This window comes from Rhagoletis pomonella, unplaced genomic scaffold, assembly GCF_013731165.1.
Source record: "Rhagoletis pomonella isolate Grant_MI unplaced genomic scaffold, Rhpom_1.0 Rhpom_scaffold_00008, whole genome shotgun sequence".
NCBI classification, from domain to species: Eukaryota; Metazoa; Arthropoda; class Insecta; order Diptera; family Tephritidae; genus Rhagoletis; species Rhagoletis pomonella.
The window spans coordinates 34,619,918-34,641,990 of record NW_023458562.1 but is presented as its reverse complement, the minus strand read 5'-3'; the positions used below and the strand labels follow the sequence as shown (position 1 = coordinate 34,641,990).

At 33.4% G+C, this 22,073-nt stretch overlaps 2 protein-coding genes across 3 annotated transcripts in view; both read right to left on the bottom strand.

Annotated features, from left to right (window-relative positions):
- The window catches only part of LOC118744685 (box A-binding factor-like), a 28,503-nt gene extending 7,446 nt beyond the window's left edge, over positions 1–21,057 (bottom strand). The window contains exons 1-2 of the mRNA XM_036477876.1: positions 20,925–21,057; positions 15,596–16,591 (exon numbers count right to left, since the gene is read on the bottom strand). Of these exons, the coding sequence (XP_036333769.1) occupies positions 15,596–16,282 (687 nt within the window). The 5' untranslated portion in view covers positions 16,283–16,591; positions 20,925–21,057. The remainder of the gene's footprint in view (positions 1–15,595; positions 16,592–20,924) is intronic.
- On the bottom strand, positions 18,219–21,075 carry LOC118744684 (meiotic recombination protein W68). 2 transcript variants are annotated; one of them, XM_036477873.1, is made up of 3 exons: positions 20,988–21,075; positions 19,029–19,402; positions 18,219–18,964 (listed from the first exon to the last, which is right to left on the bottom strand). In XM_036477873.1, the coding sequence occupies exons 2-3, from the start codon at positions 19,393–19,395 to the stop codon at positions 18,321–18,323; spliced, it is 1,011 nt and encodes a 336-aa protein (XP_036333766.1). In that variant the 5' UTR covers positions 19,396–19,402; positions 20,988–21,075; the 3' UTR covers positions 18,219–18,320. The 2 variants fall into 2 exon arrangements, with proteins under 2 accessions (XP_036333766.1, XP_036333767.1); XM_036477874.1 differs by lacking the exon at positions 20,988–21,075 and adding an exon at positions 20,759–20,918.
- Between the last annotated feature and the right edge of the window lie 998 nt (positions 21,076–22,073).

The following is a 22,073-nucleotide window of genomic DNA, read 5'->3' as shown; positions in this document are numbered from 1 at the left end:
CACCCAAACAACACACATGTTTCATAATTTTGACGTGCATAGGTAAGTATGCATGTGTGCATGTATGTAGGTAAGCAAAAAGCTCGAAAGACTGTAGATTAAAGACAGCAAGCCAACAAAATATCGCTAAACAATGACAATATACAGCAGCAAAAGCTTACCCGCTTCTGGCTATAGCAAAAAGCTATCATATTATTTACGTTACGCGATTGACGCTGTGGCTGAACACTATAAAGTGAAAAAAATAACAATTCTCTGCTTAATTAAAAGCTCAAACGTTATTTTAAAACAAACAAAAAAAAATACTTTTCGTATCTGCCATAGTCATTCAATTTCAAATCGAATTGAAGAAGGATAAATTATATAGAAACTAGCTAATAAGCGACTATCGCAATTTTTTGATCTCCGGCTTTAGTTTCGTATTTCAACATTACGTCAGCTGTGCACTACACTATACAGACATATATCTACTTTTATGTGTATGACCGTCTGTATTTACTATGCATTGTATCCATGTACACACGCATGCACGCCACTGTGCTTAGCGACGACCAGCGGTACAAGCGTAGTTTAGTCTAGCCCTCGGCAGCCAGTAAACTGTATTCTAGTTAAAAAAAAAAAAAAAAAAAAAAAAAAAAAAAGACGAGGCGCAACATTATTTGTAGGAGCTTTTTTAACTAGCGACTTTTGCTTTTTTACTGTCTATTTATACCCCCGTTTTCACATCGCACTCAACACACTTGTAGATTAGAGCGGATTCTTATGCACCATTTTTCACAACGCGTTTACACTTTTACGCTTTTAATGTAGCCTGCAAATGTATCTTTGTATTGAGCATTAGGCAGGCATTATTTCACTTTCGCAACTAAGCAATGAGTATAGTGAATAGTTTCGAAAAAAAGGAGAATCGCACTTATTCACACTTGATAAATTTTTAATGTACTCGCTTATATGTATGTTATGTACGTAGTGTCTATGTATGTATGTATGTACATATGTACATACTACATGGTATGCATGCTTATATTACGTAAAGTAATTTAATCAAGATTTTTATTAAAACACATTAGACACACTGATTGCACTCAGAAAAAAACCATGATCAAACCCGTAAAAAAATTAAAGAAACTTGAAGTCACTTAGTGTTCACCGAAGCTCTTTTTGTATACCAATTCAACTTATGACTAATGTTATATGCGCGTATAGGTGTAACTTTTATGCACACATTTCTTTCTTTATTCTCCATTCATTCAAATCAATTTAATTTTCACAAAGTTTGCTGCGTTCCATGCTTTGAAGCGTTAAGCGAATTTTATTATAAAATTCTATTAATTTTCAAGTACGGTACAGAGCTTGCAGCAACACTTGTTGATTAAATTTTTTAATATATAATCTATGCTTAGCACAATTACACGTATGTACGTAAGTATGTACATGACCATATACATATGTACGTATAGATTTAATTACACATACATATCTGTAATATAGGCATATATGTACATTAATACATATATACCTGCATAGATATATATTTATTATAAATTGTACGCGCAGCACCAAACCGTCCAACGCTTCAACAACGAAAATTTTATTATAATACGAAGGCTTTAAACGTCGCCATGATACTGAGAGGTCTATTCAATTTAGACTTGTTCTCATACCGCTGCGGCTGTGGCTCTGTAGCTTGGCAGTGGCTCGGACCTGCACGCATACCTATACTTAATCACACACACACACACACGCCCAGACACACATATTTATACAAAGTCACCTATAGTGTCTGTGGTTTAGTCTCATCATCAGAATCGTACAAAGACTCAACGCAACGTTGGATAGAAAATGTTGTTTAATTCTTGACGACCTTTTATTTTGCAATTCTCAAACGTACGAAAGAGAATGTTGAAAAGCTCTCACTTCGATGAGGAACCTAATTTAGATTGAGACAAGTGTAAATATGAGCTACAAGCCGCAAGTCAGAAGTCATCAACAGCCACAGATACCACACCATAACAACAACACTATATACGTTTATACATAACATAATAATAAGCAATTGTGTGCTTCTCTTGTATGCAACAGTGTGTCCCAGTAAGCGTTTATTCCAGCAATCGAAATGAAGAAACAACTTTCGTTGCCACGACAGTCGGGCCTACAGCTTTTCTAATTAACTCAAGTACAAGTCTTTGTGTAACAACTATGTTATGATCAGAAACTGGTAAGCTATTGGGAAATTGGGAAAAGTATTGCGGGCCAGGCAACAGTTTTCAAGCAACTGATTAAAAAGTCTTTAAAATTAAAACTCAGCCTTGCAAAGTGTGGGAGAAGCTCTCACGAGTCAGAAAACACTTCCAAAAGGATTTCCGCCAATCTAGACGGATCTGTAAATGTTCAATGTTGCCTTGAAGCAATGTGAGTAGAGGAGTTGCTTAAAGCCGAACCACTTCCTCACCAACTTAAAGTACATTTCGATTAAGTCACAAAGAGTATCCAGACACCTGCGTTTTCCCAAAAGTGCCACGTGTTAAAACATTAAGTGTGTTTGAACTCCCAAGTAGGGCCTAGGAGGACCTTATGCTTCCAACAAGTGCTAGTTCGGGTACACACTGCGGTACCAACAGTTGTTGTTCTTGCTTGTTGTTGCCAGAGTAACAATAATAAGCGAAACGGTTATTTGTAGCAATAATTTTTCATTGGAACTGCTAACTAACCGGCCAAAGTATCGACATTAGTATGAGTACCTTTTTTGCTTGATGCTCCTCTCCGAATGTAGTCGATATTTATTCCTCACTCGCAGTGGAGTAAAGCGATATTCACTATGATTAGGGAAAGAGATGAGTTGAGGTGAAAAGGGTAAAAAAAGTTGTGAATGAAATATGAGCAGGAACGCAAGTTAGTTACTCATACGCCATACTCTTATCGTACATGGCGTATGAGTAACATTATTTCATATTTATATTTCATACACAAAATCATTAGGCACTTTCATTTCAACTTTCACAACTTGTTTACAAGCTTTTATTTAACTTTCTCTGTATGTACACTGCCGGAACAAAGTATTGTCACAGCAAATTTTTCACAATACATGCAACAATTTTTATTCTAATAATTTTCCGTCAATTTTGTACAAAAATATGGTTCATTCAACAACAAAAATCATAAAAATATAATTCCTAAACTTTCTGCAAAACTCGCGAAAATTCAGCAAATTTTCATCAAAATTTTTAACTTTTTAATCAGATTTTTTTTTGAGTATGCAGTTTTGCAGCCCATTAAAATGCAAGTTCGGAGTTAGTCAAAAATCGCATTGATTTTTGAGATTTTTTTGTTGGAGGTGTTTTGCATTTTTTCCATATAAAGTATTTTCGAAAAAAGAAAAATTGTATGGAAGACTGTGAAAAAAAAAATTTCCAAAAATCAACGGCAATTCCTAGCTACTTAAAACTTGTACTTAGTTATAATAAATAAGTCTACTAAAAATGTTGTCAATAGATGGCGTACGAGTCGATATATTTGGTAAACCAGTTCATATTTAGAAAGCTTGCTTTAAAAATATTTGTTTTTACTATTAACTTATTTATTTATTAATCGATTCTCTTCGTTAGCGGCTTGATTTTTTGTAAAAGAACATGCCTTCTATCTAAAAAATCGGCATACAGGTATATAACCTACGACCCAAAATGAAGTCCAAAACTTGAGATTTTCCCTATAGTGTATTCAGCAAATAACAAAATGGCGCATTTCAGGTAGGACAAAGCTAAAGACCACGACCAAAAATTTACCTTTTGTTGACCATTTTATTTGATAAGGTCACCTTTCTTCAAGAGCAAACAGTAAATAGGAACTATTATTGCAGAAGCATTTGAGGGAGAATTTTTGTCACAAAAATCGAAATTTTTAGAGAAATAATTGATGCTAAAAGCGGCTATTTACCTATAAAAAAAAATTGGTCCTCCCGCAAGCTCTGTATACGTCTGTGGATGACCACTTGTAATTTTTTTCTGATTCAAGTCACAAGCGAAATGTATTTTAAAACAATTGAGGAGATAGAGGATTCGCAAATCCAACTGAAGGGCAATTTAAGTTCACACTATGGAAATTGAAGATTAAAATAAACGCATTCTTTATAAAAAAAATTATTATTATTAAAATTGCAAAATGCGGTAGGCTTTTGAGCAACACAAAGACTAGCAAAGAAAACAGAATAGCCATTGGAATAGCTTATTGGGTTACCATTCCAGCCAAGCTGAGTATGTCTACCTATTACACTCAGCTGGACGGTGCACGAGCAAAGACAAAAACATAAAAAAAATAATGGTTGTGTATGTACTTGTTTCAACGACTATAGTATACACGTTTGTGCAATCTACTGTCGAAGCTACGCTTTTTTTCAAAATCTACTCATTTTTTATAATTTCATTTTCAATGCAGTCATGATGATATTTCTAGTTAGTTATACATGCAATGGATGACCATGTGTGTATGTGTGTATATGTGTTACTTAAGCTTTACCGCATAACCAACGTGACGAGCTGTTCTCAATTTGCAAAAAAAATAAAATTAAAAAAAGTAAAGTGCGCTTAATTTTAGAAACGACTGACCAGCTAGTGCATATTGAACATACATATGTACGTATCTATTTACCATTGTATACATATAGGCATGAAAGTATGCAAATATATATGTACATATGTACATACTATTGTTCGATCGTGGTTGTGTGGATTTTTCCCACTTAGTATACTTGAAGCGCTCATATGTAGTCAACAACAAAAACAATAACATCAACAATAGTGTGAAGAGAGTATCGGTCGAGTCTCTATGTCAACAACTGAACTATCCAGTGATCCAGTAGTGATTTTTTAGCCTCTCTCACTCTTTCAAGTGAGCCCTATTCTTATAGCACTTAGCACTTAAGTTTTCATTATCTTGTGCTTTTCTTTTTTATTCTCATTGCTTACGCTAATAAATATCATATACAATGTATGTAGTACATCCAACTGAAAAGCACGAGATATATGTATGTACATACATACATACTATGTACGTACGCTAACGTTTAAAATGCTTATCTTCTGATTTATCTTTCTGTCGTTATCTATTTTAAAATGACAACAGAAACAAATATACTCGTGGTAAGGAAATATGATAACACCGTGGTGCATAACATAACATTGTAGGTACATACTTAATGCATGTACATAGTGTGTGTGTATAAATATACATATGTACCCTGCAGTAAAATTTAGAAGGAACTGGACTGGTTAAGCACTAGTTGCGAAGTAATGCATTGGGCGACAATTGTCACCGCCAATGACATCGCCGGGACAAACTGGACAGTTGAAGGCATTGCTTGGGTATTGAGCTAGAACTAGTACTGTCGTCAAAAGGTCTAGTTTTACGCTAGTTCTGGGCTAGTCAGATTTTCTGCAGGGTAGGTACATCCCTATATATACATACATATTAGGGTGCAGACAGATGCAATTGTATGTAGTGTTTTTGTATAGCCTACAATCCTTCCACAATGTAATTTTTTTTTCACTAAACTACGTATATACGCCAAATTTTTGTCAAATGGTAAACATATCTAGATATGCAAGCGAAAAAAGGGCACGTGTCTTACTTACAAATTTCTAATTTTTTAACCGACTTCCAAAAAAGGAGGAGGTTATCAGTTCGTCGGAATCTTTTTTTTTTTTTATGTATGTTACCGCATAACTTTGGACCACGTCAACCGATTTCGATAATTTTTTTTGCATCGGAAAGGTAGTGTCTCAGAGGTGGTCCCATACTAATCTGGTTAAGATCCGATCAGTGGATCATGAGATATATATATATATATTTTTTTTTTATATGAGATTTGAAGTCGGTTTTTTTTTTGCTAAAAATTACTTGTTAACATTAATGAATGTATATACGAACACACAGTGGCGAAAAAATAATTAGGGACTCTACATGTTAACAAGTTTTGTCTATTTTTTCTTTTTTGTTTCATTATGTAGGGTTTAAAATACTTGCTTTAAAAATACTTGTTACTGTTTCTGTATTCAATTTATTGCTCATCGTCATTTGTTATACACTGAGGAGCAAAACCGGAACAGTAAGATATAATGTGAATTTTCTTGCGATATATCCGCAATATACGAAGACCTTTTTGTAATCTAAATTAAGATTTCACATTTCCAATGTTTATTTAATCAGAAGGCCATAAAAACAATAATTAATACAAGCAGATGAAGAAGAAAATTACAAAAAAAAGGTAGAAACTAGATTGTTCCAGATTTGCACTCGATAGCTAATTTTGCTATTGCTTGACTTTTAATAAATTAGCCATAACCAATTTGAATATTTTAGCTTTTATGTTCATCTTCATATTCCATCATATTCCGGCTGAAAACGTTTAATTTTATCCTCAGAATTAAAATATCAATTAATACTAAATTTTGATGGAATAGTGTAAAAATGCATTTTTGACTAAACATTTTTCTGATTATCAAGGCAGGCTTCCTCCTTTTTATCTTTGTGCTGCAACAACTTGTTTCTACGTCTTACATAATGTACAGTCACTTGTTTGGCGAAAAAGCAGTCAAATTTGATTTGGAACCAAAGTTTATTGGTATTCAACGACCCTCCAATATGCCAGCTTGATAAATTGCATTTTTTTTGTGGTCTCTTGACCTTGCAGACTGAGGTCCTATTATCGCTTGTTTAGATAACCATAAAATGGACATTTGGCCGATATGATTCCTTTTTTTATAAAGTGGACTTTCTGACCACCATTATTCTACGATGGAAATTATTTTCGTCTACTCATAATAATTATATGGGACTTTTTAATTTTTTTCGTTTCTCGGGACGTTTCGGATAGCCCATAAATAATAAAGAGGGGCGTGTGAAGTTGTTAAACAAATCCCATTGATGTTTGATACATTTTTTGCTGGCGGTGTCAAGCTTTTTCTTTAAAAATTTTTTAAAATTTTTTCTTAATTTTTACATAAAATATGAAATTTGGATTTACTTCGATAAAATACTTCTATTAAAAAAACAATTACAAACATTACATAAACAAAAGAAAAATAGACAAAATTTAGTAAAATATCACGTCCCCATTTATTTTTCCGCCACTGTATGCACGTGAAAGCTTATATGCTGACAAGTGTGCATATGTTTATAAACATTAATGTGTAAAACGACATTATGACGGTAAATCAACAGCGTAAATGGTGCATTTGCACTTAACGGCTTCTAAGTTATACACTTTTGGCCAAATTTGTTTTATTGTCTTTTTAATGTTCTAAATTTGCTGTGCAATAACGTCGACGCATAAAACATACATACGTTTAAATACGTATTTTCCACAAAGAAAGCTTAGTTTAAATGTTTAATAGAATCAGATGCTAGTATGGGGCACAAAATATAACTGGTTAAATTTATGTAGATATATGTATTGTACATACATATGTAAATATTTCAACAAATATTGCAACAATTTTCAAATTAAAAAATTTAAGCCGCACTTAATTGAAAGTAGTTAAAGAATCTAGAAATAGTAATATGTTACAGATTTTTGCGATAACTTTAACAGCTGGTGAGGGCGTAAAAAGTTAATAAATAAATAATAAATACAGAAAAACATTTACATAATTTAATTATAATAATAATAGATTGGCGCTTACACAATATGTTAGTATTTGGCCGAGTCTCTACCGATTTGTGGCGTGCACCTTGATGGTGTCACACAAATGACAGGGACCTGCAGATATACGCTTTGGTTTTCTTTTATGGCAACCATCTATTTATTTAACGGTAGATACATATTTTAGAATAGCGTTCATGTCACTTTTCTTTCAACACAGAGTGATATTACTTATGTTACGAGTTTGCATGCTTTGCCGTTTTCGTACGCAAAAACTTGGAAAGGAGAAATTGAGAAAGCCAAATGGCAGATGATTTTGAGGGGAAATTTCAAGTTTTTCTGTTGCTTTTTGAATTTTACACAACGAAAGGAATACAATTTTGGAATTGTAAAGTTAAAAATACCAAAATAAAACTATTTTATTAAAATTTCATTTTTTCTTTTTTTTTTAGAACAATATGTATGTATGTTTAAAAGAAATATAAATTCTAAAAGCTACCTGAGCAAACGGCCCGTGGACATAGGAAAAGAGTAGTATTTTAAGTTCATCTGAAATTAATCTAGACCTGGGCCGGACAGTTGGCAAAAATATTGGCATGACAGGTCTGAATGACAGTGAACTTTAGGACGCTGAATTCAAAAATGTCTTGATACCTATCATACTTTCTCCGTAAATTCAGTTTGAGGCTCAAAATTTGACTTCTTGTGTCATTTACACACACACGTAGGTATTTATTAACGAATTTTTTTAATAAATGAAATGTACACATAATTCGTACGATTTTCAAAAGTGAGGTATCAAATGACAGGGATCGGCCTGCAGATGTGCAATGAAGTCACATTTTTTTGAAAGGATTGCCATTAAAAGAATTTATTCAAATTATTTACTAAATTAAATGAACTAGATATTATCTACAATATGGGCATCAATCGAAATGGTTTTGAAAAGGCTTCACTTCTAAACTACAACGGGTTGCCACCTGTTTAAAAAGTCAAATATACTTTAATTAAGGGAATTAAGTAGCTGAAATATAGTATAACAATATGGGTGTCAGACGAAAGAGAAAGTTTGCCATATTTAGCAACCAAAATGGTTAAAATTTGCAGTTCAGCAAAATCTCGTAAATACTTCTTTAGTTCACTTTTTATATTTTTATTTGCTTTTTTGACATTGCAGTAACATAAAGTGATGGTGTAACTATAAATAATAATAATTTCAATTGTTTGTATAGTATTTACCATGATAGAAAAGAAGTTAGTTTCACTTCCCATTTAAAATTTTTTTATGGAAATAAGGTTTTTTATACCTTACTAAAAGAAAAATATTTTGCAAAATGCAAAAATGTAGCATTTTTTTCAACAGCCAAAAGGACTGACTTTTGATTTATGGAATAAAAACAAACATGAGTTTACAAGATTTATAGATTTAAACCTTTAAACTTTAGTAATACTTTTATTTTCAACACAATAAATTTGCATTTAAATAAAATATGGCGAGTCTAGACTACAGAATTCAAATTTTTTAGCAATTTAAATTTTTACAGTCACCTTAAACAACTTTAAATGGAAAAATTTTAAATTTTACTTAATATCTATGTATGTTGTATGTTTGGCATTTTTTTCGCGTAAAGCTAAAACTGATGTGGCTCTGATTAAAATATTTGGTTTAAAATGCGTCAAGTTCATGGACCTTTTTGCTGTGTATTATTCTTTTTTTTTTTATTGGGACCGGAGACTTTATAATGGATAAATTACCTTTCCAACAATACCAATTACGTCTATTACGTCTATAGTTGGGCAACAAAATTTTTGATTTTTGCCCGCTCGCACTGCACTGTGTGGCGTGTTAATAGCACAGATTTGAATTTAATTGAGAATATTTGAAATACTGTCACAAAAAGGTTTATTGAAGAGGAATGGGAACAACTGACAGAACTCAGGGACAATCTTTGATAAATTCGATTCCACAACGTATCCAAGAAGGAATCTTCAACAAATCATCAAATATATAAAATTTTGTTCTGTGTGTTTAGATTTACGAGGAATACATACGACTTAACATTCCAGAATTATGTGATTCAAGTTGATGGTATTTATACTCCTATAGCCAAATGTGAAAATGCTAAAAAATCGCCTTGATTTTTGATAATTTTTTTCCGACGGTGTTACGCAATTTTTTTCATATACATTCTGTACGCAAAGTTGCTAAAATATCGCGTTGTTTTTTTTTTGCGGACAGTGTAACGCATTTTCTTCCATATAAATTTTTTGAATTTTGGCGGATTTTGTACAAATATTAAAGCTTTGATTTATATGGTTAATATTCTTGAATTAACTATATTTTAACACAAAAATAAACTTAAATACACATAATTAGTGGTAAAAAAATTTGGCTAAATAAACACTGCTATTAATTCGCATAGAGTCGTATGTCAACCAAGGTTTGCCAATTTTCTGGCCAAAGACAAATCGAACCAGAGTTATTTAGGATGAATATGGCTTAAGTTCGATGGATCTCTTTAGTAACGACGATTTATTAGGTCCGTCATTTTATATGGAGCAGAAACATGGACGATGTCTAACAAAGATGTGAAGGCTTTGGGTGCTTTCGAGAGAGAACGGTTGCAGTGTGAAATAAGGGGATCGGTTTTCGAACCAACCGATAAAATAAAAGTGAATACATGTGCACCGAACTAGGAGCTAAGCAAACCGGTCAACAAAATACGAGCAATAAGTAGGGCGATTTTTAATATTCTCACTGTTAAATAGTTTACTAAATCCGGACGTAAAGATCGGTTACGCCACCAACCAGAATTTTTGCAAACTTTCCAGAATTTTCAGAAAACTGGAAACTAACTTTGCCCTACAATTTTAAAGAACAAACATCCCTAACATTTTAACAGATTCTTAGATGTTTGTCTTAACTCGCATTTCAGCGTCATCCACCAATTTTACGAATAAATGATGAATATTAAACGTCATTTACTATTTGCATGTGACATCATCATTTGAGAAAAGCTGAAACGATTTGACACATTCTTCTTTTGTTGTGTTCGTCATTAAAAAGACAAGGTCTGCATGAAAAAATCTGCTCGCCAGCTATATATGCATGTGTGTAACACAAAGAGAAATAATTTTGTAAGGGGTTAACCCACAAGGTGGCGCTGAAGTCGATTTATTACCAAATTTTATTTTATTACCAAAATTTATTACCACACAAATTATTAAATAAACTGACCCCAACCTCCAACATCACCTCACTCAAACTAAAAAAAATCGTAGTAAGTTGCATTCAATACGTATAGAAAAAGAGATCGAAAGAGAGAAAAATTTGTTTGTGAAACCAGGAATAACAACGTCCGTAAAGGAGGTCAAGATGTTAGCTAAATGCTATAATTTAAAAAAACGAGTAAAATTTGCACCAAATGATTACAAAGTAATATGAATTTGCGTCATTTAATGTAATTCAACCCTTTGTGTAATTATTTTTCTTGTCATAACACACTGGTCACAATCGCTCTGGAGCAGTCTACCTTTTATATCTTATCTTATTTATTACTTAAACTACGTGTATACATAAATATGTACATACATACACTTGTGGTCACCTGATTAAGTTCAGTAATATTTTGACTAGTTTTGGCTATTTTCCTTTTGTTTATTTAATGTTTATATTTTTTTATAAGAGTTTAGCACTTTACCTAACTAGCGCCGGATAAATCCACATTTCAAACTTCGTACAAAAATTATGAAAATTCAACAAACTTTAACATTTGCACCCAAGAACTTTAAATTTATTATTCAGAATTTAAAAAAAAAAAAATTGGGTGTGCAGTTTTGTAGCTCATTAAATTTTAGTAGGTTTAAGTGTAAATTTAAAGACGCTAGAAAATCGCGTTGATTTGTAACAAATTTTTTTTTTTTTGCTGATGGTGTTAGGCATTTTCTCCCATACAAACGAAATTGTCGAGCATATTTTATATGGAAGAAAATGCACAACACCGTCCGCCAAAAAAATGATCAAAATTCAACGCGATTTTCTAGCGTCTTGCAATTAACACTTAAACATACTAAAATTTAATGAGCTACTAAACTGCATACCTGAATAAAAAGTTAAAAATTTTGGGTGCAAATGTTACAGTTTGTTGAATTTTCATAATTTTTGTACGAAGTTTGAAATGTGGTTTTATGTGGCGCTGGTTAGGTAAAGTGCTAGACTTAAAAAAAAAATAAAAACATTAAACAAACAAAAGAAAAATAACCAAAACTAGTCAAAATGTCACTTAACTTATTCAGCCCACCACAAGGGTAAGTACATACATACATAAATGATATACAAAGAATTTCTAGAGATGTTTCTCATGGCTGTAAATCTGTTTTGTACACATACACCTATTGCCAAAATAATAGAAACTCGCTATGTGGGCCGGTTTTGATTATTTTTCTTTTGCTTGTTTAATGCTCATTAAATTTTTATAAAAGTATAGTAGAATTAGGCCTTTTCTTCTAGTGCGGTTTAAAAATAAAAAAGAGACTGATGCTTTGTATTTTGACGTTTTGGAAAGCATGCAAAGTGAAAGTTTGGAGTGGCTAATAATCCACTTAAATTTTGATAGTTTTTTTGCCGATTGTGTCACGCAATTTTTTCCATATAAAAGATGAAAGACAATTTTTTTTATTTGGAAAAAAAATGCACCCACCGTCAGCTTAAAAAAATAATTTCAAAAATCAGCGGAATATTTCAGCCATTTCAAACTTGCACTTTGTTATACTAAAATTAAATAGGCTAGAAAATTACATAAACATTTTTTTTTTTAGAAATTCTAATTAAATTGTGATAGATTAAATTTTTCAAAATTTTTGCATAAAGCTGGAAATTTCGATTTGTATAGTTTCTGTTATACACTTCACTATACTTTTATAAAACCTTTATGAAAATTGAACAAACAAAAGAAAAGTAATCAAAACTGGTAAAAATAACGAGTTTCTATTATTTTGGCCATAGGTGGACAAATGTACATAAGTGAGTATATACAAGCAATTACGTAGGCATGAGCTTACACATACTTATTAAACAAATCTCCTGCCCTTCTGATGATATAAGGATAGTATCATATTTGTACATCATTTGATATAGTTAAAAAAATAAAACGCGTGATAAAATATTCATATAATTTATTAGAATCTAGAGCTAAGTGAGTATAATCTTTATAAGAATTTGCAGTTAGGAAAAAACATATAGCGATGGCGCCGAAACGCAAAGAGCTCACGTCTGAGTTTGCTTGTTCTTTTTGATACAATGTAATATGCATGTTTATATATTTAAAAAAAAGGTCCTTAACTTCATCTAAACACCATGCAATCTTCATAATAGAACTCAGGCTTTTTCAATAAAAAATTATTTATCGCGGCAGTCGTTTCTGCTTATTGAAATTCCTATGAGAAATGTGATGGACGAGGAGATAAGAACACCATAGGATCTTGCTATGTCTATTAGAGCTGTCATGTAAAGGAGTACAAGTCTGGAGCCAAGTGGAAGTGAGTCTTCGGCCAAGTATTGCGTTGACTCCGGTAAACGGGAGTCTCGCAACAATTCGTATCAAAGCAAGATTGTTAAACAACTTGCTAATTTTCTTCCACGCCCCGACAGTAAAGGATAACACCCCTCACGCCCTCAAAATCGTACTTGGCACGTTCGATATCAGGGTGGGCTTTCAAAGGTTTCTTTAGTTCAATAGGCGGAAAATTCGGTGTCCGCGACGAAACCTTCGATAACGAAAAGAGGCCCGGAACCATGGCAGTTTTTAGCTTCTAGCACCAAAAGAGCTACGTGGCTGTATTTAGAAACGAGAAACCAGATCGATCATGTTGTGGTGATAGCTCCCTGTGACTTCATTGATTCCACGATAAAAATTTATATCCAAAACTGTTATGCGGTAACAACAACAACCACTTGTTTGAATGAAGGCACGCGCCGTTTGTGCGAGCCTAAGATCGTGAGTTTAACTCAGTGACAATCGGAGATAGCATTTACTCTATCTATATAAACCGCTAAAAGGCTTCTCCCTCTGGATAACTGGTCTAACTAGACGAGGAAAGCTCGGCGTTGCGAATTCTGCAATAGACATGAAAGAAAGATTCTGCGAAAAATATATGGCTGTTTAAGACAGCGAGTACCCGAGACGATGGAGCTAAGAGCCGTAGAGGCTTTATAACGACATAACGGTAGTGAACCGAATAAAGATACAGTGGCTACGCTGTCGTTCGGGATGAATGCAAATGTATGCGATGTTACTGTTATAACCGCATGCAAACTGTCCAATGGGTTTTTGTGGAAGACTACAGTCACCGATGGTGATAGTAAAGGAGGTCATCATAGAATAACCATGGCATGGATCTACAAATATCCAACTCCGTGGCCTTTCTTTCCTGTTTCATTAAACAATTTCAGACAATTCGTTACAATTTTTATGATTTCACGCATAGGCGCGGACATGTGCATCTGACGCTATTCCCTTCCTGGAGGGGATTCTTAATATGGTGCATAAAACAGGGCGATTTTCTTTTATCACGCAATCCATATAGAATACGAAATTAAAAAAGGAATTAACGGTCCCATTGTTGTGGTTGTTGTAGCAGAAGGTAGTCCCCGAATTGCTTGGTTGTTTATTCATCTTCCCCATCTGAGTCCTCCAACCTCCGGCCCAGGAAGCGAGCGGTCTCGATAGTTCGAGTCCACAGCGCTTCGGATATCAAATGGGTGGGATAATCGGGGCATGCGAAAAGGTGTGCGGTGTTGGGCGTCCCCATTCAAAAAGCCTGATGTTTAGAAAATCCTTTATCAGAGTATATGGCATACGTATACTTTATAAAAATGTGGTTTTTATTACAATTTATTTTAAGCTTCATCTTGTTTTCCGTAGCAAACATAAAGAAAAACAACTCTCTTAGCTAGCATTAGAGTTCAACCCCCCACGTGATTTGCTTGCAGTTCTCTTGTCATTGCATTTATTTAATCAGTTCATTTGTTTGCAGTACGTCCATTATCAAAATCTGTATAGATTTTTTTATTTAAATAGTTTATCTTCACTACCCAAGCACCTGCTATCTTAAGCACATTTCAAACAAATGATTACGCACATCCATACAAATATATCATAAGCATGTAGTTCATGAATTATTATATATATATATGTATGCCATATCTGTCTTATATGGTGGACATGAAACAGTACGGAAACACTTTTGACATAGAACAGTTTTTTTACCGTTACCCTTTTTGTGAATCATAATATATTATAGTATGTATGTAAAAAAAATTACAAATGAAAGCGCACAGAACAACTATATAGTAGAACACATCGAATATACTAGTATGTATGTATGAATATGTAGTATATTTATGGTAAATGCAATTGACACTACTAAACCAACAATTTTTTCACAAGAAAATGAATATTTCCTGCATATACACTTGCTTCATACACATAAGCACACATGCAACACACAGGTATGCAAGTACGTACTCAAATACATAAAAATTTACATTTGTTGAAATAACATACATATTTCAATTTAAAAAATTCTGCTTTCAATGCAGTAAGTTTTTCAAGGATCTTTTCGTTAAATATTAGTATTCCCCAATTAAGTTTCAATATCCTTTGAAATCTGCTACCATCCACAGCTATGTATGTAAGAAAATAAATTAACACACTTGTGTGTGGCTCCATACACATTTATATGCAAGAGCAAGTGTTTTGCAGGAATTACCGATTTAAAAACGCAACTATTTAAGGATTTGATGCTTAGAAGTATGAATTGGAAGATTATCGTTGATAAAGGTTTCACAATGAAATCTAATCAACAACTACGTGAAATGTAGTATGTCGCATAACTGGCAACAGATATATATGTATGTATATGTGGTGTGTATGTAATTAATAACGGAAGGCCACTTACCTTAGCCGAAGATGTTCGTTGCTTCATCGTCGCTGAATTCGAGTGCGAAGCCAAAATGTTTTTATTAACGGGCAGCGGTGCAACACCAACACCACTGCCACCGCCGCCGCCGCCACCACCACCTCCAACACTTGTTATGCCGGAGGTGTGATGTTGATGGTGATTTATAACGGCCGCCGTTGTAGACGTATTATTGGGAGGCAATCGTCCACCACCATCTGTTGTAGTAGCATTATTCACAAGGTGATGATGATGTTGATGCTGGTGACTGTGTTGCTGTTGTTGCTGGTGCTGATGCGTTTGTTGTTGCTGCTGCTGCTGCTGTGACTGCTGTTGTTGTGGTTGTGATTGGGATGTAATATTGACAGTCGTATTTGCTGTAACATTAGCCGCAGCGATTGGTGTGGTTGCTGTTGTTGTTGCAACAACAACACTAGTTGTTGTGGTTTGTGGCAGTGCAATAATATTGGCATTTGCCGAGTCATGTTGCTGGTCCTTGACTGAATGCACTGAACCATTTATGGTACTATTGTATTGCTGCTGCGATGTGTTTAAGGTAATGGCCGTTAAAGAATTTGTCGTTGGGGTGTTTGATGATACCGCAGCCGCATCCGTTGTGGAGGACACATGCTCGGTTGGTAGGGTTTCAGGAACTGTTTGTAATGTCGCTCGCATTGTAGCAGACATTTTATTTCAAACAACGCCAACTTAAATTTAAACTAGTAGGAGACAAAAATGGAGAGGGATTGCGCAAATGGTTGCCTTTTGCTGTTTTTATTATTTCTATGTATATTGGTTGTGTATGTGAGTGTGTGTGTGCCGTTCCCGAAATTCTTCGCTGTAGCTGCTTTAGCTCTTCGCGCGCTGTACCAACAGTCTTGCTGTTTTACTTCTTTTAGATTTTGGCATCAGTGAACACCAAAAATGTGCAATCTTACATAGATAGATGTTCACCAAGCCTTAGCTGCAATATCACTAGATCAATTTAGCGATCATCTGTAAAGACAACAAAAATGTTTAATTTGTACGTATTTAAAAGAAGTATTTTAAAAAATATCGGTAATTAGTTAGGTTCGTTTAAGGAATGTTTTTTCTTTTCTTTGTTTTTGACTTTTTTAACTTTTTGTGCTGTGGCTAAGATGGAAAAAGAATATGTAAAAAATTAACTATATAATAATATTACAATTTCGTGCAATAAGAACATATTTTTGCTGGTTTTTTGTTTCACAAGAAGTCCTAAATGGATGCTAGGTAGAGCCAGATGCATAACAAAGCTGAGAGAATACTGCTCATTAGCCTTTTTGCAGTATTCCACACATATTTGCGTCTGTGTAATCATCTTTAAAGAATTTTCAGTATCTGCGAAACTACATCAGATGACCAACATTTGTCGATAACTTATCAAATCCGTAACAATATCATATTGTTATATTTTATTTAACTAAGAAGAAATAATTTGCTGTCTTTGTCATTTCTTCTTGCCATTGTCTCAGGTTGAATTGACTGCTCGTCCATTCTTGGTTTGATAGATTTCAATGTGCGTTGATACCTTTCGTATTTACTCTTAACTACATTACACCTATTAAACTTGTATCTAAAAATAAATCTGTATAATCTGTGTAATCTTTCATAATGTCTGACCCATATTCAACTTTAGACATCTAAGTACATAATTCAATAAAGAAAATGTTTCACTTAAATTGATTTCGTGAAATTGGCAGTAAGTTTTGGCAAGTAGGCAACTCTCCCATAAAAATAATTTGGTGTAACTAACCAAAAGATTATTAATGTAGTCATTCTTAAGTGAAGCTATTCTAAAAGGCTTACCCAAGATTGGCTGAAGAAATGATTTACTGCATACCTCCTAAAAGGGCTTTTCCTATTTACAATCTACGTGAAAGTATAACTTTTTATTGTTTAGCATTACAGATGAATTTCAATATGCATTTTAAGTTACAATAAAAGATTTGACATGTATATATGTATACCTATATATCATAAAAATTATAAATCAGAAATTTAAATTTTACTATTTAAGAGCTAGGTTTCAGTGACAGATGGCTGACATTTGATTGGCTAATCTTAGTCTAAACCAGGGACGTGAACCGGTTTTGAACCGGGAGACAGCTTTTTTCTATTAATTAACTGAACCATTAACCGAACCGAAAGTTTCCACAAATGTTTGATCCGAACCGAAAACCCAACCACTTCTCATAAAGGTTTAAAGGTTCATTCCATCCAATAACTATCCACTTTTTTTCTTTTTGTTAAATATGGTAATACAAACCATGTTTGTTTACTGTGTGGCAATATCATCTCATTTGACAGACACTTGAAACTTAACCTTGCGCGTTGGTGCACTTGCCAACTAGTTCGAGCGTTTAAATAAGTTTAAAACCGCAGTTAGATTTAACCGTGTCGCTGTAAAACTGGCACTTAACAAACAAATGTACATAAGTGCCTACATAGGTAACAAAACTTCGAATTTATAAAATAAGGTAGGATTTAGGTTCGTTATAGTACACCTACAAATATCGCTTCGGGCTAGATCAATATAGTTAATTAATCTCGCTACGTCGAAGCAACACCCTTCCTTTATGATTATGAAATCAAAATCAGTATAAACATATTACGTACATGTATTTATTCAACTTAAAAATGAATTCATTTCAATTTAACGTTGTATCTGAATGTTTGAGTTTTCTTTTAAAAAATACTTCTCTGCTTAAATAACAAGATTTCTTTTTATCTTATTTGGAATGTAGTCGTTTATAAGAAAATTTTGTGAAATATCATTTAAGTCGTCGATATGAGCTTTCCGTTGTAATATCTGTAAAATTTGCAATTCTGCGTGCAAACTGGGTATTAAATAGTTGTATGCCAACATTTTTTCAAGTTTATTATTATCTTTATCGCTTAGCGCCGCGCTTGAAAAGTTAAACATATTAAGCTCGCTTGGATGTATGCCTAACCAGCGCATACCTGGACATATTAAATTCTTTGATATATCTGGTGTCATTTTTTTGGATCCAAATTGATAGACCAATAAAATATCAATACCAAATGGATCAGCATCGAAAAGTGCATAGACTGGAATATTGTGCTCGGTAGAAAGACGATTTAGGATGTAGCGCGTACATAAGTCTGGATATCCTTTACCGGTGACTAATATCACATCTACACCAATAACTCCGAAAAGGTTTTGTGATAAGAGTTTTGAAAATACGGTATTTTTTTCTACAAGTAATACAAATGAGGCTGTTGTTTCCAAGCGATCGATGGAATTCTGATCTTGTGGAAGTACAACAGCACCGCCATGAGTATAGCAGTCGATCACGTCACCATTTATCATATGTAAGCGGATCGCACCTACAAAAATAAAACAATGAAATAATAAAAATGGATAAGTAGAAATTTATTTTAGAAAAACAACCTGCTATTAATCCTTTTCCAGAAGCGCAAATTCCCAAATTCCATGGAGTTGTTCTTAAAAGTGTACAGACATCTTTTAAACTATTATAAATACTGACAGGTTTGCAACATTTCGCAGGATCTTTGTAAAAAAGTTCTCTGACTGTACATTTGTCACCAGCTAAAAGAATCCTATGCGCTTCCATCATGATATAAAAGCACAAAGAAGAACTTTGAAAATTGCTCACTTTGCATGCGACCATGCGTTCAAGCAGTGGCATAGGTGTTCTTCTTCGAAATTTACAAATCCCATTCTTACAGGAAATGAGGTTCTCCAAAAAAATTATGACTATGTGCTCAATGTTATATATTAAAGTAGAACGCATCATTCCAGTTCTTATAAAATATAGAAAAGAAAGAAATTTTATAAAATAAAAAATGTTAGTACATAATTAACAACCTTGTAGTGATTTACATAAACTAGTTACCTACTCGGATTATTTAGATATGAAATCAAGAAGGTAGGTCAAAACAGCTTACAAAGGCTGCATCTAATACAAATTTTTCCAATTTTTTAGGTCAATACTCAAATCATGTTATACACCTATGTAAGTAAGTATGTACATAGTATGTTGCAATACATTTCCGTATGACGTTCTATGTACATATATGTATACATACGTATCTACCTGTCACATTTGTTTTCTCAGAACAGTGCTTTTGTAAATTAAGAACGCCTAACCCACCCCCTTTAGAACCTTACTAATTATTAAAACAAATGTAAACCTTAGTCAGTAAATACTTCTTAATGCCTACATATATTTCATACCTGCTGCGGATTTTGACAACAAACTAGTTTTCCAATACCAATTTGACCTTTCTTTTTAACTGCTTTGTATGTGCTTCGCTAACATTTATTTTTTTGATGTACAAAGAAACCTGGTTATGTTTTCCTACTTCTTTTAAATATCTATGTTAGTGAAAATTGTGTATTCCAACTGTGGGTGAATAAAAACAAAACTCTAAAGAATTACTTCGCAAATAACAAATTTAAAAATTAAAGAAACATAATTGTGCTAAACTTTAAGCATGTAGAGAATATTTTGAACTGCATAAATATATACAAAAGTATGTTAATACATATGTAGGTATTTACATATCTAGTATGTTCATCAAAGTACCAAAACCTGCTCGACTTCGCCAATTAAAAGTAACCATTTATGTAAACTCTAAATAAACTATTACGAGTTTCGTAAACTGGGATGTAGAAATAAAAAAACCTGGAGCAGCCTTCTTATTATCGATTATTTTCATTGCGACTCTCCTTCTCCACTTACCGTTTATATAATTAATTTTTCTTATTCCCAAATTCCAGTATTAAGTTGTAGCAAGTTTTGAATAAGGTTTGCAAACAATGGACTATTTCTATACATGGGATCGGTCACTTTTGGGAATATCAAAAATTTTGGATTTCTCTTTTAACATTAGACTCAGATGCTTCGTACGGATCGGATACATTGACAAACCGCTGCAGTATCAAGGCCGACTCAGAAGCATTGAAGTCGACGTCACACGAACTTCGACGCGATTTCTTCTTCCTCTTTTACTTATACATATGATGTATCTGCAGTTTTTTTTCTGTCGACTTGGCCCGATTTTTATGAGTTTTATTTTTAAAACAAATGCCCAGGAAATCAATTTGACTATAAGAAAAATATGGTTTTTTCTTTAGGTCCACACGCGAGCACTTACTAGAGAAGCGACATGCCACGGGTCATTAGCGAACTTTCCGAATGAAAATTTACCAATTTCCACACCTTAGCCACAAAAAAAAATTTTATGCACATTTAGCTATCAAGTACTTTGTATTAGCAATACTAGTTCCACCATGTTTTTATGATCAAAACGCGATACACACCTTTCTGGTATTTTCAGTAACTTTTTTATTTTATTTACTCTGCAAAAAACTATTTTACTTTACTTTAAAATTACTGCAGTCTGCAGGATCTTCCCAAATTTTGTAGATATACGTACGAATGGCACTCACACGAGCGAAAAGATGGTCGCCATCTTTGAATTCAGGTATTCGTCGCAACGACGTCAATAGCAGATGAGAGCCCTGCCACTTGACGAAAAATGCAAAGGGTAAATTAAAAAATAGTTGGCAATACAATTATTTTCTGTAAAATTAGTTGTAATTTTCCAATTTGACAAACAAGTTGAAAGCAGCGAGAATCAGTTTGTGGTTCCAGCCAAGTTCCAGCCATGATTCAATTAATAAGGTTTTGTAAGTAGCTTTTTTCTAAAATTTGGCACTCCCACCCACAGGGATGGTTTGTGGAAGCAGGAGAAAAAGGGGAAGAATTCAATCACACTTCCTAAAATGGGAGCTAAATTCCGTAAAAAGGTGTGGATAATAGTGAAAGGTGGTATTTTAAAACAAAAACGAATTTGATTTAATTATCTAATTTAAACACAAGCAAAATCAAGAGGTCTCCACGAATATCGACAAATACATTTCGGCATTTAATGGAATTTCGTCTTTTAGCATACATTGAATTTCTGTAGTCCATCGATTCTCACCCATTTTGTCTTGTTGGTGCCAGCGAATGAAGAACAAACATTTCTTCAAATTTAAAAAGTAAAAATTTCACTACTAACAATTTAAAAATTTTATTAAAACTTGCAAAGAAATTTGGAAAATAAATATCACTGTTTTTGTTTTTAGGAGTAGGGTGGGAGTGTCATTGATAAAATTAGAGTGAGAGAAAGTTTTTCTTACAGAACCTTTCATTATTGAATCGTGGTTCCAGCCATCTTTTGGGCTTTTATAAAACTGTTTAATTAAAAAAAAAATATATAATAATTTGTCAATTTGACAAACAATTTGAAAGCAACGAAAAGGGGAGATGAAGGAGAAAAAAATGCCGTCAGTAGCCAATTGCAAACAAATCGTAGTTGTATTCATCTACCTTCTGAACAGAAAATAGTAGATCGGGTGAAGAAACCATCCATACGATAACAATACTAAATGCGGACACTTCTATCATGACATCCCACGAACAGC

Bases quoted from the DNA above. Each gene is read 5' to 3' on its own strand.
- LOC118744684 (XM_036477873.1), bottom strand. From the start codon at position 19,395: ATGATGCGTTCTACTTTAATATATAACATTGAGCACATAGTCATAATT. The intron at 18,965-19,028 runs GTTGTTTTTCTA...TTATTTTTGTAG, and splicing joins TGGAAAAGGATTAATAGCAG to GTGCGATCCGCTTACATATG.